This window comes from Nanorana parkeri, unplaced genomic scaffold, assembly GCF_000935625.1.
Source record: "Nanorana parkeri isolate BGI_ZX_2015 unplaced genomic scaffold, ASM93562v1 scaffold2401, whole genome shotgun sequence".
In the NCBI taxonomy this organism is placed as follows: Eukaryota; Metazoa; Chordata; class Amphibia; order Anura; family Dicroglossidae; genus Nanorana; species Nanorana parkeri.
This window is the reverse complement of record NW_017308669.1, coordinates 117,706-138,238: the sequence shown is the minus strand read 5'-3', so window position 1 is coordinate 138,238 and position 20,533 is coordinate 117,706. Positions and strand designations below refer to the sequence as shown.

The following is a 20,533-nucleotide window of genomic DNA, read 5'->3' as shown; positions in this document are numbered from 1 at the left end:
CTGCCCCTCCCAACCGCAGGAGTAGTAAAACCAGCATCCCAGCGCAGCGGCCGGGACATACAGCTGTAAAGCTGTCACAGAGTTTACTGTGATTCAGTGTAAAAAAAACGGCACACTCCAAGTACTACGCCGTTTCTTTTACACTGGTCGCAGTAAACTCTGTGACAGCTTTACAGCTGTATGTTCCGGCCGCTGTGCGGGGATCAAAGGCTTCAACCCTCCCCCCTACCTCCCCTCCTCCTCCGAAAATCTCTTTTGACGGCTCTGCTCTCCTCTGCTCTGCCTCCGTCCTCCTTTGCTTGCTATTGGCTGGGAGGGTGCAGCACCATCATTGGCTGCCTGGCTAGTTTCAGCAGAGCGGGAAGGCACCTGCAGAGGAGGCACAAGAAGGCTGTGGGGGGCTTCACATGGAGCAGACATGGATGCTCCCCCGCATTGCCCCCCCCTGGATCCACCACCTGGAGAGGAAGAAGAGGGCATGAGGACAGAGCACATCACCACTGTAAGTCCCTTTTCTTACTTTTCTTACACCGCTGATCACTTAACTGACCTCCACACTGCGTCACATTACTGAGCTCCGCACTGCGTCACATTCCTGACCTCCGCACTGCGTCACATTCCTGACCTCCGCACTGCGTCACATTCCTGACCTCCACGCTGCGTCACATTACTGAGCTCCGCGCTGCGTCACATTACTAAGCTCCGCACTGCGTCACATTCCTGACCTGCGCAATTGCGTCACATTCCTGACCTCTTGGACACATAGGCGGTGAGAGAGGAAAGGGGTGGCACAGTAGCAGTGGAAGAGCCAGATGGGGGGGGCTTATAATTTGGCGGTGCCCCTCCCGAGACTAGACTCTGGATCTGCCCCTGTACCTCACTGCCCTTATACCTCACTGCCCTTATACACTTCTTTTTAGGCTGTCACTATGATAGGCTGCCTCAGTGACAAACAGCAATGTGTGGTGGAGGGAATTAGAAAGTGCCAAAGCTTTGCTGGATCAGAACGGACCATTATTCAGGCAGAGTAGAGACACTAAAAGATGTGTTTCAAGATAGTGCCTGCACTTTATACCTGTCAGGAGCTTTCATTCTAAAGTGGCAGAGTCCTTTTATATATTATATCCTCCAGTACAGAAAACCCAGTAGCAGATAAAATTAGCAAATGCATAATATTTTACCCTCTGGTGCTTTGACAGTCGTAGCCATTAGTCACAGTTCTGGAACCTCCGAATGCTAAAATTGTTTCTGCCAGTGGCGGAACTATCACCATAGCAACCCATGGGGCACGGGGGCCGGCCAGGACGAGGAACAAAGAGGTCCCCCTGATGTCGTGTGGGTCACCATGGCATCGCAGGCTGCTTGGTGTTACTGGTGGCTGTGAGGAGGAACGCGCCACTGTTCAGATCACTAGCAACCTGTCATTGATCTGTGCAGCGGCGCGTTCCTCCTCACAGCCGCTTCTGAGTCAGTGACGGCCAGCAGCTGCGAAGGCGGGGCCCGGCTTCGGCAGCAGAGGAGACGGGGCCAGGCAACGAAGGAGGAGGCAGGCCCGCCAGCGACTGTGGAGGAGGCGGGGCCTGGCAGTGTAGGAGGCTGACAGCGGATCGGGATAACAGGTAAGAGGTGTGCAGGGGTGTGACCAGGCCCACCTGAGAGCCTGCAGAGCCCACCATAGAAAGTCTATGGTGGGCTCCGCAGGGTCACTCTCAGGTGGGCTCTGCAAGGGGCGTAACTAAAAACCACAGGGCCCCATACACAATTTTGCTCCTGTCTACTGCTAAGAGAACTTGACATGACTACTACATCTTAAGTCCTGTGCTTGCTTTAAAGTTTAATGTGACTAATTCACCTGGTAAAGAAATTATGATCTTTGAACCCATGGCTCTGGAACTGACAGGGGAGGGACCAAGAGCTACCCTCCCCTCCCTGTTCATCAAGTGCTCCTTGGAGGAACTGACAGTGGAGGGGGCACGCATAGCTGGCTCTGGCTCTAGAGAGGCAGAGGCGGCTTTCAATCAGGCAGCTGAGTGGATAATGACAATATTGTGGCTTTTCTCTGTTAGCATATAGCAGGCATTAGCCCACTTTCTGCTGACTTTGGATCACAGGAGTATATTATTAAATGTACTCCTTGGACCCAAAAGGGAAGTAAAGCAAAATGTTTTTTAAACCTGTCATAATTGCACATTGTTATTTTATTCATATACAACACTCTACATTTAGCCTTGTATATGATAACATATTCTAGAACAAAATTTTTAATTTGATGCAAATTTCCTCCTGGTTGCTATAATTAGCATGTTGAAAATGTTTACCAAGTGTATGTTTATATTTGACCTTTGGTATAAACAAATGCTGTTCTCTACTCTATGGCTGTGTTTATACTTTCATGTATTTTGGGTACAGTTAAATGCATATATAACGTACACAAAAAAGCATTATGAGATTCAGGCACTTGCACAGCTGGAAAGAATGCAGCGATGAGTGCAATTTGCCTATTAGGAGACAGTATGCATAATATATATAAATATTAGGGATGCACAGATACTTTTCGAGTACCAGTGCAGATACTTTATATATATATATATAATGCTTTTGTGTTTTTGTTTTAACATGCATTAAACTGCATTAATGATACTTTTGCTCTTTACTATACAACTTTGATGTTTCTTTTACCTGCTGTCATATTGTCTTGTTTAGAACTTTAACAATGTGCCACATTCATTCACCAAGTGTGCAAAATTGGTATAACATTTTCCCACTGTAGCAACTTCAATTAAGAATTCACGTGCATTAGCCTTCAGATCATAACATTCCCTAGTTACCTGCAATGGACCTTGAAACAAGGTTTTGAAAACAACATGAAACTTGCCTTCAACTAAACCCTGCTGAGAATCTACTTTCCAAACACTTCATTTAATTTTTCTTCAAGAGTCTTATAAATCCCATTACAGGCTTTGCAGCATAATGAGGGCATACTCCATCCTCTGGATTATAAGTGCAGGACAACCAGCCTTAAGTACTGACAGTGGCACTGTACAACTCTGTCTGTCTTGGTCAACAAAAGTAAGTAGATAACCTTGCTTCGCTCTGCTTAATATTATCTTTGTACGGTCGTGGTAAAAGTTCACCTAAAATACAATAATAATAGATTATATAATAATAATAATACAAAACGCTAATAATAGATTAACACAAAAGGTAAAAGATGAATGATTTGAATAAAACTCTTGCATGGACTACTTGAAGGAGATGGAACAATTAAATATACTGTATTTGCAAACTTCCACATGTAGGTGATTCTTTCATGTTGGTGTAAATCTGATCAGGCACATTTTCAGCAAAGCAGTTTACCATTTTTACTTAATTTTTTTATGGGTAAATAAAAAAGGTACAAAATGTATAACGAAGATATCAACAATACAAGATAATACAATTAATCAGCAAAATGTACAGTGTAGGCCCATAGTATATAAAGAGTGCAGTATAAAATATTTCATTTTAAAAGTACTAATCATATGAGCTGCACTAATGTAGCTCTGGTCCAAGTGGACATGTTATATTATTATTTGGGAATGCACAAAGATGTTTTAAAGGTCCATTTGGTGTCTTAGCATATGGCTTTGTGTCTCTATACCATAGTAATATACCCCATGTTTTCGAGCCCTTAAACAGTGTTTACACTAAAAATCAAAACTATAAAACACCCAAACCATAAAGCTAATGATCTTTTTTTACACTGAAATCAAACACATCATTCCAAATGTTCCAAGGAACGTGCACAGTTTGCCAGTCTTGCAAAAACATTTTTCAAATGTTTCATTCTCCACACAATGTCCTTGAAAATCTTTAATCTTTGAAACCTTTACATAGTTACATATTATAAATGCCGCTCTCTTGTCCTTGACATGTTGTTTTACAGTTTTATTAAACCATATTGGTTTAGTCTTTGATCTTTTATTTTTGCTCCCTAAAGGTATACACTTTGAAGTATCAGTATGTAGTGTGTTTTAAAAAAAAACCCACATCTGGTCTGTGTTTAGGTTTTGAAATAAGTTTTCCCATTTTATTTCCCCCACTAGGTTGCGCAGCTTATCAAAGTTGGCCCTTCTGAAGTTTAGGGTTCTAGTCCTTCCAGTACACTTCCCTTTTCTGTGTTCAATATTAAAAGTAATCACATTGTGATCCCTATTACTATTACAATATCCTCGATTTAACTCTGTTCGGTCGTCCGTTGGTAGTTATACTTACATGTGCCAACGGATTTCCTATATTGACTGGAGTGAGCCCACTATTAACTCCTTTTTTACTACTTTCTGTGTTATTTTTACCTTTAACCAGGAAGATTATCCACAACACTGCATAAGTTCTAGAATCCACATCAAATGTGCTCCAACTATGTTATCCACTACTACCACCACCTGCAGACAACCTCACTTGCCAGATGGAATGGACCTCAAATTATAAGGGTCATATGCACATTTTCAGCATCATCTTGAGATCTCTCACAGGAATCTGATGTTTTTTGTGTTTGCTGGGATTTGGGTGGGTGGCCCTCTTGGTAAGCAATTGAATCAGAAAAGCCTAAACTAATCAGAATATTTGACTAAAAAACACTATATCTGGGGACACGGTAGGTATGGTATAATTTTGAGGGAGGGGCAGTCACTTCTGGGCCGGACTGGTTATGTTATCTGCTGGGATTTTGTCAAGCAACCATCATTGTTTAGCAAGTGAACCAGAAAAGATTAAACTAATCTGAATAATTAACTAACTAGAAATGAAAACACTATGTACTGAGGTGCAGTAAGACTAGTCTAACTTTTGGAGGGCCCTGAAGGTCACTCACTTAGTTCTGGACAGGTAATGTTTGGATTTGGAAATTGGTCAGTCATCATCTTTAGCAAGTGAACCAGAAAAAGCATAAGTATTCGGCTGACATTGGAAAACTATATTTTAGGGCACAATAAGATTTTTTTTTTCTGCATCTTTCAGAATGAAAGGTGAGGAATCAGATCCATATACAGTTATATGAAACAGTAAATACACCCCATGGAAATTGTTAACCTTTTCAACATTTGAACCGGCCAACATTAGATCTCCATTCAAACAGTGTACAGACAAATATAATGATATATTTAAATACTGAATTTTTGCTTTTCCTCTACTTAATACATTTTTGCTTTTCCTCTACTTAATAAAACACATGATGGTTTTTTTTTCCAATCATTTACTCAGCAAAATAGCAATGAAAGTAAATCTTTGGCCTCAGAAGCTGCTTTTACCCCCTTTATCAGAAATCACTTGGGCTTTCATTACTGTCTTTGACTAATCCTGTCCATAACCATCCATTTCCTTTTTTTTAGCAATTTGTGGCAAATGTGCGTGTGTGTTTCAGATCATTATTGTTTTGAAGGATCCTTTTCCAGTTCCACTTCAACTTTTGAACAGGTGGCCTCACATTCTCATCAATCACGCTTTGATGAAAATTTTTAGTATGAGACTCAACCAACAGATGTGTAGTCTCATAGACCCTGATCAAACGGGCTTCATACTCATAGATCTACAGATATCAATATTTGTAGACTCTTCACAAACATTCATGCCCCACATATCAATGTAGGTTCCAGAGTAGTAGCCTCTCTGGTATAGAGAAGGTTTTTAATATGGTAGAGTGGCCATACCTGTGGGCAGTAATGAATAAGATGGTGTTTCTGGTAGAGTTTACACCTTGGCTTAAGCTTCTGTATCATAGTCCAGTTGTGGCCATTAAGTTGGGAAATAAGTTATCTACCTTCTTTCCTATCTATAGAGAAACACAGCACAGTTGTCTGCTGTTGCCTGCTCTTTTTGCCTTAGCTATGGAACCCATTGCAGAAGCCCTGAGAACCAAGGCATCTATCAGAGGTCTCTGGATAGGTTGGTTGGAGTAGAGAGTGATGCTATCAGGGAGCTTTGAAAGTGCTTACTGAATTTTCTGCTGTGTCGGGTCTATGTGTTAACTGGCAAAAAAATCCTCGCTCTTCCAAATTGATGAGGAGCCTCGGAAGGCCCCCAGACACCCAGAGAGATATGCAAAAAAACCGGAGGGTTTAGAAATCTATAGGGTCTTGGCATTCAGAAAATATATAATGTTGGGGGGTTTTAAGTAATTTTCAGGCCTAAAATGTGGAATATAACATGGGTACAAAAAATGAAAAAAAGGCCTCAGTCATGAAGGGGTTTTTTGTTTTTTTTAAATAACAAAAAATTTACCGAATATTAAAAAAATAATGGTTTTCCCTTTTATTATTTTAGAAAACAATTATTTTTACCCAATTTTTTGGTAAAATATAAAAGGCGGGGTCATGTCGGGTAAATAGACACCAGAAATATCAAGCCTTAAAATTGAGAGCGCCCGCGAAATCGCAAAAAAACACCATAGCCAAAATTTGCCATAGGCGACGCTTTAAAAGATTTTACCGCTCATCAGTTTAGTGTTATCAGTGACTGATGGCCCTAGAATTATTGCTCTCATTGCGACGTTCGCGGCGATATGTAACACGTGCAGCATAATTGGAGCAATCGCCGTTTTTGCGTGTAGGTGTATGTAAAATTTTGTGGGTTTTTCTTTTTGTTTTGTGTGTAAATTTGTATTTATCTTCTGAGCGTTTTTTTTTTTTACACTTAACTTTATTGTTATCACATGGGGTGCTCCTATGTGATAACAAATTACAGTTCCCCTTTGTGGAGACATCAGGGGTCTCTAAGACCCCTAATGTCATCTAGGGAGCCCCAGAGAAGCTGATGAAGCACAGATCTGCTTCATCAGCTTCTCTCCGGTTTCTGTACCGGAGAGTGACAGAGGAATGCGGAAGTGATGTAATGTACAACACTTCCTGCATTCAGAGACTGGGAGGAGAGCGGAGGGAGATCGCGGACTGATCTCCCTCCTTTCTCAGTGAACAGAGCCACATCGCCCGTGACGGATGGACACCCGGGATCGCGAGGACGGCGACCAGAGGTAAGGAGGGGGCACACCCTCACTTGAATCATACAAGCGATCGGGTGTCTTTACAGACGCAGGACTGCTTGTATGTAAACGGCCATCGCTGGCTGTTTAAAATCCTGGCAAGTTCCTGCTCGTGCGCGCCCACGTAGGACATCTAAAGACGCCCACCCGCATCCAGGAGACTCCCGTCTGGCCGTCTTTCAACGATCGGTGGACGGGAAGTGGTTAAGGATAACAAATTGATGTCCTTTGAAATGTTGTCCCCTAAATATTTGATTCCACTTTCCAACTTTTTTCCTTACAGATCTCTCATGCCTTCAGATCTCAGTTTCTATCATAGAGGCTGCCCCACTAAATTTAATAAGGTGCAAGATGCTTGGATTGAATACCCAAATTCAGCAATAGATTCTGAACCCTAATGCTTGCTTGTGTTAAGTATTTTATGACTGTCTCTGTAAGGTCATAACCGGGAGCTCACGCGCAACTATGCAGGCGCGGGTCCCAGTCTTCCGGGTTGCCGGAAAATATGCACACAGGAAGTGACACTGGCGCACAGGAAGTGACTCACTGCCCTCTAACAGATGTTCCTATTTAAACCAGCTGGCCCAATGTGTCAGTGCTGAACGGTCTTTCAGCTTGTGCTTGTGTTCCTGTTGATCTGTTACCTGTTACCTTGACCCGGATTGGTGCTGACTTCGGCTGATTGCTGCCTGCCCCTGACCTCTGCTTGTTATCTGGACTCTGCCTGCTCCTTCTGTACTGTGGTGACCGTCTGGCTTGACCCCTGGCTTGTTTGAGCTCGCTCCAGTGTCTGCTGCAAACCTCGCTGACATCACAGCTGTGCACCAGCCCTGCTCACCCTTCCAGGGATCCAGTTGCCGGACTTCTACCAGGCACCGTGTCTGAACACTTTGGCAACCGTGCTTCTCTCTGTCTACTCGCTCCCTGTTTCCACATCCAGGGGTGTGAGACCAGAGCCGCAAGGGAGGCCTCCTCAGCTAATTGGTCCTCCACCAGGTACATGATAGCCTCCTAATCTGCGTCTTTATAGATGTTGGGTGGCTCAGACCACTCTTTCCTTTCTTGTTTAGTCTGTCTTCGGCTGTAATTCTAGAACGTGAGCTAACTGAGGGGAGTTCCCCTATTTCTGGTTCATTCCAGGAAGTTGCACTGTTGTGTGCTTTACTTTATTTTGTATTATAAATTTGAAATAAAAATATAAAAAAAAACATTTTGGGGTTCTTGAATACCCTTTTTAGCTTTAAATGGTCAGCTCTTGGGCTGCATTTGCTGGGCCAGCTAGTCCTGGACAAATTATCATTGTTTAAAATCTACTGTACATGACTTGATTATTTTCCTAAAAGTGAAATCAGTGGTTTCAAATAATTTAGCAATCTTTTGAAAATATATGTCAGACTTATAGGCATTGACAACCTTCTTTCTAAGAGCCTTTGAGCTCTTTTGATCTTGGCATGATGGCACCACACACATTGATAGCAGAGAGAACACCAGATACTAGATGTTGTCTGAGGTTTAAATAAGAAAGGTTCCACCTGAATACTCCCTAAGGAGGTTGTAATCAGTTACACCTAATCTTGAATACCTGACTCTAATTGCATGGATCTGAAGTAGTGTTGCCGAGAGTTGTCGGGCATACATTTTACTTGAAGTTTTAGGTCAACTTTCCTCAGGTGAGTAGTTTTTTTAAATAAAGAAGTTTTTGAATTTTACGGTTTTACGCTATGGGCTGTTTCTATATTTTATTGGATATGGTCGTGATGACACGCTGACATCATTTTCTGTGTAACGATTGTGGAGAGACAGCCTTTGGATAAGATCAATTGCAGATCCTATAAAGCGATTTTAGACCTGCTTAGGTCTACTTATAAGGTGAGCAGCCCACTAAGAGGGATGAGCACCTGGGTGATAATTGGAGTTTGTGTATGGACTTTGTATAAAGAATTTTCACAGTGGAAGGATAAAGAGTGTGGTGCACTTGGGACAAATTTTGAGCACTTTATACGTGTGATTCCACATTTGTGCACATCTGAACACAGATTATATGATTGAACTTATCCAGAGGGATAATATTTAGGATTGATATTTACAAGAAGAGCAATTGTGAACACTTTGATTGCATGTATTGTTTAGCACTTATTTATTATAGAGATTTGTTTTGTTTGGCGCGAGGTGCTATTTGTCATTTGAAGAATGTGGTCAATGACTGTAATTTTGTGTGGTTTTACCAATTTGTAGTAAGATCAGATTTCTTAATCCAAAGCACCAAACAGTTTAATTTCCGATACTTTGCACTGAAACTGTGTTCATACAGAATGATATAAACTGCCATCATGCTTGTAGATGTTCATAAATTTTTTTTGTAAACAGCAGAAGATTTGAAACATTAACTTGAAATTTAACCTGTGATAATGCACACTTAATTATTTACATAATCTGGACAAGCAGTGGAAGCACTTTAAAACAAGTCATTTTCCATCCCTGTATCCATAAGCATTGTGGAGAAATACATTTTCAAATTTGACATGCATTGCAATTGTAGCTTTTTCTATGAGAACAAAACTTGACAGGCTACCAGCCTCCTATTGTAAACAACCAGCAGGAGTGAAACTGACCAGAGTCTTTGTTCTGATTTTCTGAAAATGTGTAACATCTCAACAGATGCAGCTAGGGAGGTCAGTGATGGCTTGTTTTAAAGTTATTTTACTGCTTGTTAAGAATATGTAAATCGTTTAGGGCTGGTACTGATTCAAATTTGTGTGTTACATTAATCAAAATGTTTTTAATAGATTCATTTTGATTAATTATAACATACATTGGCCTATACACATACAGCACAGCAATGAAGTAATAAAACGAACTAGGATCACACTAATCCAGCACATTATTAATCTCACGTGCCCCACTCAATATGGCCGCCGCTTGAGTGGGGCAACTCAGAATAATAACGTGCTGGATTAGTGTGATCCTAGTTCACTTTATTACTTCATTGCTGTGCTGTATGTGTATAGGCCAATGCCTTGGCTGGTGCTCGTGCAGAACAAGATTCTTGGGCAAACCTCGTTGTAACCAAACCGGAAGTCAGGCGGTCGCAGAACTCGATAAGTTCTTAGTGTCGACAGATCACCCGGCAAGGAGTCCGGTGACGTCACCAGATCTCCAACGGGACTCCCAGAAGACCCGGAAGCCGGTGGAGAGGTGAGTGTTTTCATTAATCAAAAGAATTTTAATCAATCAAAAATTTTAACGATTAATCGTTAATTTCCGCAGCCCTGAAATAGTTTAATGTCCATAGCATTGACCAGGTGCACTTTAAGCATGCATATGCAATTTAATAACACAAGGTAAATGGAAATGATTTAGAAAGCCCTTACAACCTATCCAATCTATTTCAGATGAGTTTAGAGAATGAGAATATTCAACACAATACTGCAACAGCTATCTGATTTGTTTTACATGGGTAATAGCACACCATTGTCATCTGCAGTGTTCGTAAGTAAGCGTCAGAGCTTTGTTCACCCCTAAGTGAGATATTCTAGGATGAATTGTTTTTATAAATCTGTACCTGCAAAGTACCATTACTGAACAACATCAGCAGTGCTTGGTCTGTCTTCAGAAAGTGCAACAGGCACAATGTTCTTACAGAAAGGCTGGGTGCTCCCCGAAGATCTCCGCCCTGTAAAAACAGAAGCAGATTTACTGGTTAAGCTTGTATTATGGCAGTCACTGCATATTGCTGTGATACTCTAAGAAGAGAAAACATCTTTAACTACCTCCCGGCCAGCCGCTGTGTATACACGGCCGGCCGGGAGCTTCTTGGATGTAACTGGGCGTGTATACACGTCCTGTTAGATCCGCCCACTCGTGCGCCCCACGCACGAGCGGGAAAGACGAATAATTTAAAACCGGCAGCGGTGCCTGTTATCATACAAGCGATCCGCCGGCTATAGAGGCGGCGGATCGCTTGTATTTGGTCCCGGTATGTGCGCCCCACCCCCTCCGCGGCCCCCCCTCCCGCTGACACAAAAGTGTTGGGAAAAAAAAGCCAGACCTGACACATTCCACGCAAAACTTCAAAAATGGACTGGAGAAAATTGTTGGCACCTTCTCCAAATTGCAAGAAATAATTGCATTCCAAGTTTGTGATGCTCCTGTAATTTGTAATTAAACTCACCTGTATCAATTAAAATATAGAAATGACACCGGTAACCAGATAAAATGGTGAAAAATTGACTCCACCTTTCTGTTGTGTGACTCTGTATGCCGCACGGAGAAGAGAAAGAGCAGCAAAGAATTGCCTGAGGATTTGAGAACAAAAATTGTGGAAAAGCATGGACAGTCTCAAGGTTACAAGTCCATCTCCAGAGATCTTAATGTTCCTGTGTCCACTGTGCGCAACATTGTCAAGAGGTTTACAGCCCATGACACTGTATCTAATCTCCCTGGACGTGGACGAAAGAGAACAATTGATCAAAGATTGCAACAAAGGATTGTTCGAATGGCGGATAAAGAACCTGTCAGGGTTCCACCCTGACTTTACTGGTTTGTAGCATGCTGGCTTGGCTGCCATTTCACTCACCTGTTCCTTCCTTGCTCAAGCAGACTCTGGAACGTTGCTCACTACTCCCGGGCTCCCTCTTATGGTCAGATAGGAGAGCATGACGCTGATCTCTGTGTTCCTGACCTGGCTTGGACGACTACCCACTCCGGCTCCTGACCCTGGCTTGTTCCGGTTTAAGACTCTGCTTACTCCTGTGGACACTGTTCTTAATAAATATTTTAACTAGCACCTTTTGCTTGTCTGGTTTTCATTGTGTTCTGACAGAACCTCAATCAACTTCCAGACAAATTCAAGCTGACCTTCAGACACAGGGTACAACTGTGTCAGCTCGCACTATACGTCGCCATCTGAATGAAAAGGGCCGCTATGGTAGGAGACCCAGGAGGACACCATTGCTGACACAGAAACATAAAAAAGCCAGATTGGAGTTTGCCAAAACTTGACTTAAATCCTTTTGGGAGAATGTGCTGTGGACAGACGAAACAAAATTACAGCTTTTTGGTAAAGGCCATCATTCTACTGTTTTCAGAAAAAGAAACGAGGCCTTTAAAGAAAAAAATACAGTCCCTACAGTCAAACATGGTGGAGGATCACTGATGCTTTGGGGTTGCTTTGCTGCTTCAGGCACTGGATGTCTTGACTGTGTGCATGGCATGATAAAATCTGAAGACTACCAAAGAATTCTGGGGTGCAATGTAGGGCCTAGTGTTAGAAAGTTGAGTCTCCGTCAGAGGTCTTACAGCAGGACAATGACCCAAAGCACATGTCAAACAGCACCCAGAAATGGTTTCAGACAAAGCACTTGAGAGTACTGGACTGACCAGCAATGAGTCCAGGTCTAAATCCCATAGAGCACCTGTGGAGAGATCTAAAAAAAGCAGTTGGGAAAAGGAACCCTTCCAATCTGAGAGACCTGGAGCAGTTGGCGAAAGAAGAGTGCTCCAAAATTCCTGTAGAGAGGTGTAAGAGACTCATTGATGGTTACAGGAAACAATTGATTTCAGTTACTTTTTCCAAGGGCTGTGCTACCAAATATTAATTGAGGGTGCCAATAATTTTGTCCAGTCCATTTTTGCGTGGAATGTGTCAGGTTTGGCTTTTTTTCCCTCCACCTTTTTTGTTTCATACCAATACAAACAAAATAAATAAACAGGGGAATGTCTAAACATTTGTAATTGCAAATATTTTCTGCGCAAAGTGGTGCATTATCTGACAGAAATGCTGGGGTGACAATATTTTTGGCCATGACTGTATATACACACAGTATATAGCAATACACATAGGTCACAGATGGCAGCTAGCCTTCATATATTTAGGCAGCATATGGGGTACTAACAACTGTTACAGGTAATCTTAAAAGGTCTCTGTGTATGGTTGACAGGTTAGCCATTTTTAAGCATGGTAAATATTTATGCTTTATACTTTAATCCTACAATTCCAACTATTTAAGAGGTTATTCAGCATTAACTCAATATTCCTTAATTGCCTGCCAATATTCCTTGATAAGTAATTACAACATAACCATTCTGATCTTGTTTACCTTGCATAGTGAACTCCGATTTAAATCAGATTTCATTATACTGTATATCCTGATGTCATGTTCTAGATCTTCCCAATGTCATCCTATTATGTGTGACAACTGTAACAACTCTACCAGACCTCTAACAGAAGGTATACATTTACACAATGCAAACCACCAAATTGTGAAGAAACGGCAGTTTTATTCTGGAAATAAACAATTCACTTCAAAAGTGTCATGAAAGGGTTCTTAATTTACAATAGGGAAACATCATACATTTTGTTTATTCTGACTGCTCATTCCTTACCTCCAAGACATTCTCCTGCATGTATTGAAAGAAAAACCTGAGTATCCTCATCTTTGCTTCTAGCTTATATGGTGGGCTCCATTCAGGAAACGTGATATGTTCTTCTGAGCTTGTAGAATAACAAACCTTCCTAAAGTAAGTTAAGAAAGAAAATGGAATGATTCTCAGTTGTATTTAGCCAATTATTTCTTTATGTAGGACTATCACTATCAGCATTACTAGCATGTAGTTACTATAACAGTTTTAATATTTACAAGCAACCATTCATTATGGTAAAGTTCCATGTGGTTGACACTCACACTTCAGCAATCGTCTAAGTCTGCTGGATAGAAACGAGTCCCAGCAATCCAGGGGTTTTATCTCCCCCAAGTCCCAGTGTAATATCAGTGGCCGTAGCAGCAACAGGACTGTCCACAGCCACAAATGTCCCTTCAATATCCACAGGGTTAGGTATCCTGGATTCTGGTCCCTTCTAATCTCCAGGGCAGTTAGTTGCTCCTTCTTGGGGTTCTGGCCATTCAATTCCTGCAGCAGATCTTCTGTCTCCTGCTCACAGTAGCAGCATTCTTTCTTTCAGAACACATGCATCCTCCTTTAGAGCACCTCCTGTGTATATTGGCTTGAGACCGCCCCTTCCTGTTCCCTTCATGAATAATAAAGTCTCTAGAGGCTTCCTTTCTGGCAACTTCCCAGCTAGAATGTTCCTTAACTAGAATCTTCCTTCACTTTCTCAAAGGACAGAAAAAGATTCTGCTTGGTTACAATAGGGCAAGTGGGCAATACAGATAATGCAACTGCATGAAATATTTAGTGAGAAGCGTGTACAGTAGTACAGCAGAGCATACACCAAAATAACCAAAAAGATACATAAGAAAAGATGTCATTTTGTGCAAGTTTACAATCTAGGGAGATAAGTGTAATACACCAGGCCCACCTGGTCCGAGGTTATGCGGATCTCAGCTTCAGATAAGGTGGGGACGCATGGAGAGTATGGCGTTTGTAGGTTCAAGGTGAGTTTCAAAAATAGTTGAAGCAATTGCATACAGTCAGTGATAAGCGGTAGCAGTCTCAGCAGGTTAATGGTAAGTGAAGCTATGCAATAACAATCTGGCTCGAGGTAATCCTTACACATAACTGAGGGTTAAATGAGAAGAATAGCCCTATTTGGTTTATAACACACAGATGCAGTCATTGACTCAATAAGAAGTAACTGGGTTGAAGCAGTCATATGTAATTTTAGACAGATGTAACTGAGTACTTGCAGTTTGGTAGGATTTGGTCCCACAGTGCCACCCAGAGGATGTAGGTGGAGTAGCCTGCAATGTTCTTCCCACACAAGGGGAATGGTTGCTGAGGGAGTCCGTGGGACTGTTTCCTGCAAGCCAGTGAAGAGGGGAGGGAATTGGCTGCTGAGGGGAGAGAGAAGGGGCACTCGTCCGGCCTGGGGGGTTCCGCGTGGAGCCGCGGAGGTACTTGCCTGGCGTCACACACACTTGCACGAACGCCAGGCAAGTGAACTCATCGGCTTAAGAAAAGAAAGGGGAAGAGCCGCCTGACGTCTATGCTGGTGATGGTGCTGGTTCCCTGACGGAGCCGCGGGAAGCGCCGGAACCGAAGGACGGGTAAGTTCGTTACAATACGGTGTAGAAAAAATAGGTGAAGGAATAAAGTAGCCAGTGTATAGGGTAATTGATGTTTGTGCAATAACGAAGTAATGAAGTATGTGCAATAACAGATTGTGTCCAGGAGGAACAAGTGAGTGAGTGCTAGACTAGTAATTTAGGAGAATATTTTAAGTCACATTACGATGCCTGTCTGATGCTCAGAGTTGTAAGGATGTGCTTGAAGGCTTTAAGGGTTGGAGAGTGCTAAATTGCCTATAGAAGAAGCTTTTAGAGACATGGATAGATTTACAAAGTCTTGGATGTGAGGAAAAAGGTGGAAGAGTAAAAAGGGTTTTGTGCAGAGCAGAGGTTGCATTTCAGATGGTATCTGAAAATTAGCACCAACATGTTTTGGGGATGGGGGAGAGATTGGAAGAAGCTTTGTAGGTTAAACTTAAAATATTGAACTCCGTTCATTTGGCAGGTAGAGGGAGAACTGGGAGAGAGAAGCATAATTTGATTTGTAGATGTTAGTTGGATGATTTGGTGCTAGTTCACTAATATTTTAGTTAAATCATGGTTAAAGCTCAACTCCAGGCAAAACTTCTTATTTTATTTTGGATAGAGTGGGAAGGTTTACACACTCTTATCAGGTTAGAGGGGTTAAAAGAGAGGAGCAATGTTTCAGTGAGCCCAAGTAAAGTTTAATTCTGAATTTTTACTTACTGTGTATATGGGGAGAGAACAAGATGTGTTCCGTCACTCAGTAGTACCCCTGTGCAGTCATCAGAAAGCTGGTAGCCAAAGCCATATTTATTAGAGTAATCCACCCACTTGGTCACCCATAGGATATGAGAATTCACCTGCTTTGTGGGATCCATTTCACCTTTTAAATGAAAACAAGTCCAAAGCAATTTCAGAGCATAGCTAAAAATTTACTTTATAATGGGTATTTTTGTAGTTCATGATGTTTAGTTTCATTAATGGTTTAACATCATGTTTAGTAAGTAATACCGGTATGGCCATGAGGTATAGAAGTTGTTTACATTACTACATGAAGAGTATACAGTAATACCCTGTTAAACCAACTATGAGTACTATCTGCATTGTAGTTATATGTTTTATTACAAATGTTTGAATTGCATTGACTGATATGATAGCTCCATTCATGTCTACGATTTATCATTGTTTAGGGTGTAAAAACAGATCAATTTACAGATAGATTTAATAGAAATAATAAGAGCTGCCATTACTGTTTTTAAAAGCAAAGATTCTGGGTCTTTCATTTTGATCCTAAGTTCATTTCAGAATATTGATTGAACTAGCTGAAGCATGCAGAATGGCAATGGCGACTTTTCAGACTTTATTGACTGCATATTTGCTCAATGCCAGTGACTCGCTAAGTACTGAAAACGAGGAAGAATATGACAACTGTAGGACCTGCACATTTAAAGGCAAGTCAGCAATGGGAGCCCCTATTGTCCTTCCCTCACAGGTTTACTTTATTTCGAAATTGTGTATAACTTGAAAATTTACTATTTTTAAGAGTTAATTCAAAGCATTTTAAAGGATATAAAAGCATAAAGAGATAATACAATTTTAAATCAGAAATTGAATTTATAATCCGTATTTTTGTGTTTACCTGGTATGATGATGAACAGGCAGTTTTTTAATATAACAGTGACATCTTCCACCACTTTTTCTCCCATAGGCTTTCTCTGTTCTGCAAAATAAGAAAACAACATAGAAACATGGCTGAATTTACAGACATTGCCAGTTAATTATAACTTATAGATTTCTGGTTAATTTTGAAGTAAAAAAGGCATAAAATGATTTGTTTTTATGCATTTCTACAAAAGTATATGGCTCCTTCTCCATCTGAAATTGTACTGACAGGATAATTACAATTTAAGTTGAACACTGGGTGTGACTGTGGTTGACAACTAATCTCTCATTAATGGCATTAATGCTATTTTGAGAAGCCTGTTAGTCAGGCAACTCTAGGTCAGATGCCTGAAATTTTATATTGTTAAAGATTTTTAGCCGGTCAGCTGTCTTCCATCTTGTGTTAATGTGCATGCAGTTTACTCAATTGCTATGTTCTCTGTTTTGCAAGCACTGATATAAGCCCCCAACCCAAAAGAGTGTGAAATCTTTGCATTATATCTTTGCCACCTCTCTCTGGCTTTACAGTAACTGTACACAGTGTTCACGTGAAAACCACTGTGCCACGAATTATTATGAAAATTGTTTTCCCCAACTCTATGAAATCATTGCACCCTCAGTTTCTGTACCAGCCTATTTGAGTAACAGTGCCAAATACTTTTGCAACATACAAATATATGACTTCAGCTACATTTCCACTATCTGCATCTGAACTCTCCTCCCCATAAAAAATGTTAATTAGACACAATTTAGATTTTTCACATTTTATATATTATCCTTTATAGAGATGCACCGATACCGAGTATTTGGGCGAGTACTCATACTTGCCTAAATGCTCCCAATACTTATCCAGATACCAAAACTTCCGGTATCAGGAAACCGGGCGGCGAGTCATTACACGCCACCCAGCTTCCTGATTGGCCAGGAAGCCGGCTCCATGCTCCCTCATCACCACAGAGCATGGAGCTGGCTTCCTAGCCAATCAGGAAGTGGGGGTGTGTGTAATGACTTGCCTCCCGTCTTCCTGATTGGCCGGGATGCCGGCTCCATGCTCCCTTGTCACTTAGTGACCCTGGTATCTTGGATCCAATCAGGAAGCCAGGGGGCAGGTAATGACTCCTTGCCCAGTTTCCTGATTGGTCGGGAAGCTGGCCAATCAGGAATCCGGGCAGCGAGTAATTACCCCCCTCCCCCCACTTAATTGGTCAGAAATCCGGCTCCATGCTTCCTCGTCACCTGGTGAGTACGAGTACTGATTATATTTTTTTGGTGCTGGCCGATACCGAATACAGATACCGGAATTCCCATTAAGGAAGCCGGGTGGCGTGTAATGACTCTCAGCCCGGCTTCCTTAACGGTACTTTTGGTATCGGCGAGTACCGGGAAAAAAAATATCAGTACTCATACTCGGTACCGGAAAACCGGTATCGGTGCATCCCTAATCCTTTAGTATACTTTCAGGAAAGTTACATACAATATAATTTATATAGTTTGTTTTTATTAATGGCCCACTAACTTCCACACTGACATTTTGCAGTGATTGACAGCTCCTTATGCAATTTTTTTCATAGTGGTTGTAACTGAACATTAGGGATTTTGTTCAGGTTTGCTGCTACCATAGGTTCGGAGTGAATCCCCGGGGGTTCGCAAATTGCAAACTTTTGGCTTAAAACTTTGCAGGTTCACTGCTAGAAGTAAGGAACATTCCATAATGCAGTGGATTGCTTTTGACCTTGGTCAGATGAGTCACAAGAGCCATTAATCTGAAGCAACTCGGATAACTTAGCCCCCTCAATACAAAATGATCGGCTCACAGCTGCCATGCTGTGAGTGTGTGTGTTGTTAGATTGAGGTGGCAATTCTGTATCGGGGATATGCTGTGTTAATTTTAGGATTGGAACATGTTCCTTATAGCAGCACCAGGCTTCTCATGCCTTGCTTATTAGACCTTCAAATGGCCAGCATTGACTAACTAGTTTTGCCCCAATAGGCTATAGTGTGGTCACTACAAATTCTTAAACTATGATATTTGAACAAGATTCACCAAACTATAAAAACTTTAGCTGAATCTGAGCAGATTCGATCATCCTCGGGATGAAAAAATATGTGTAGGTTTGGTTTGTGGGGTGTTTATTGAACCCATCAGGATTTTAGAACAAAAATCCAAACCTGAATAAAGTCTAAAGGGAGCAAAATCTTAAAAATAGTAGATTTTTTTGTGGTGGAAAAAGAAAGAAAATAATATTTGTTTTATCTGTTTAGATAAACAGATCTATCTGTTTAGCTCATTCTGTAAAGCCTAAGTATGCTAATGAATAATGTACTGTCTTGTGAACTGTTTATAAATAGATATATTATTTTTCATCTATTCTATCATAAAGGGTTTCAAAATAAAAACAAAAATAAAGATAAAGTAGTATAACACAGGTCAGATGCAGGACAGTTTAATCAGGGATATTAGGCCTAACTGCCGAATGCCAAACTTTTATTTTATCTATGGTGATAGGGGTGTGTGGTGAATTTGAGTGATGTAATGTGAGGTGATTTAGGTGCACACTGTTTTGCACTTTTTTTTTTTCTTTCAAACAATGCAAAAAAATATCGCTCTGGAATCGACTGTTAGCAACAACTGCCTGATGCTGCCTAAAGTTATAATTAAAAAAATAAAGGGATATAAGCTTTTTTCATAATAGCTAAGGTGTTCATAATAAAAGAGCTAGCTGTCAATCAATTGAGTACAGATATAGATCCTTGAAAGGATTTTTGGGGGTATAGATTTGTGCACACAGAGACAGGGCACATAAGAAAATATACCCAGCACTGCAATTAAAAGCCTTCAAGCTTAGTTTGTTAAATAAGATGTAAACACAACCACTAAAATGCCATATAAGCTTTAATGTGGTGATAATAAAGAGGTCCTTGTTTGGCCACTTTGTGTTATGGGGTGACAAAATTCTGCCCCTGTCTCTCACAATATACTGCCTGTAAACCATCCTGTCATTTACCTGCCAAAAGAAAAAAATAAACTTCTGTGGGAATGCACATTGCCCAGGAATTTTACACAGTTTTTTTTTTTTAAACAAAAAAGGCCTTTAAAAATTTGTAGCTAGCAACAATTAGGACGTATGCCTTTTGAAAACATACATGCAGCCAGTTCGCAGTTAAGTGCATGTGGATTCAGAGAGAGGCTGTTAAAGATGTACATTTCAGCCAGCAAAAAATAGGAAAAATGCCTTTTTAAAAACACATTCATCCTGTTATGACTGTTATGGCTGTAACAGATGTGGAGAGGCTTTAAAGAGGCTGCAGGACACCCAGCAGCATCAACATGTACAAATCCTTTCCTCCCCACCCCCAAATTCCCCAAGATACACAGCATTGTGCTACCTGAAGGGCATTTAGTAAGAGTCTACATCTACTTTAAGAGACCAGTACCTACAGGCCCTACACTATTCTGTCGCTATGGACTTTATCAGTAGTACTGAGTGTGACGGACTGAACCGTCACTAGGGCTGCTGGAGCCTCCTTCCTACTGACTACGGACCACAGAGATTTATTGCCCCGGAGAACTTTGTTTGCTGTGTGTGTTTTCCTGTTTAATATTTTATCTAGAGAGAGAACTTTTCACTATTTGACTTGATTTGAACAATCTGGGCTTCCACCTTTTTTGGATACCATCTCTACTAAACTTATTTTGTGAAGGCAGCAGGCTGTCTGGAGTAGCCGTTTGGGATGATCTGATTAAGGACATTCATTAGGTTCAAAGAATGTCTGTGCTTAAGGAATTCCAATGCGGCACCCAACTGTCTGGGAGAGGGGATTGGTCAAGGTAACACACTGAACAAGTTACTCACAAGTGACAAGG

General features: G+C 41.2%; 1 protein-coding gene across 1 annotated transcript in view; it reads right to left on the bottom strand.

Moving 5' to 3' along the window:
* Nucleotides 1-2,787: 2,787 nt before the first annotated feature.
* The window catches only part of LOC108801606 (serine/threonine-protein kinase PLK2-like), a 51,044-nt gene continuing 33,298 nt past the window's right edge, over nt 2,788-20,533 (bottom strand). Inside the window, exons 11-15 of the mRNA XM_018573497.1 lie at nt 16,646-16,726; nt 15,730-15,889; nt 13,400-13,529; nt 10,578-10,688; nt 2,788-3,134 (exon numbers count right to left, since the gene is read on the bottom strand). Of these exons, the coding sequence (XP_018428999.1) occupies nt 2,952-3,134; nt 10,578-10,688; nt 13,400-13,529; nt 15,730-15,889; nt 16,646-16,726 (665 nt within the window). The 3' untranslated portion in view covers nt 2,788-2,951. The remainder of the gene's footprint in view (nt 3,135-10,577; nt 10,689-13,399; nt 13,530-15,729; nt 15,890-16,645; nt 16,727-20,533) is intronic.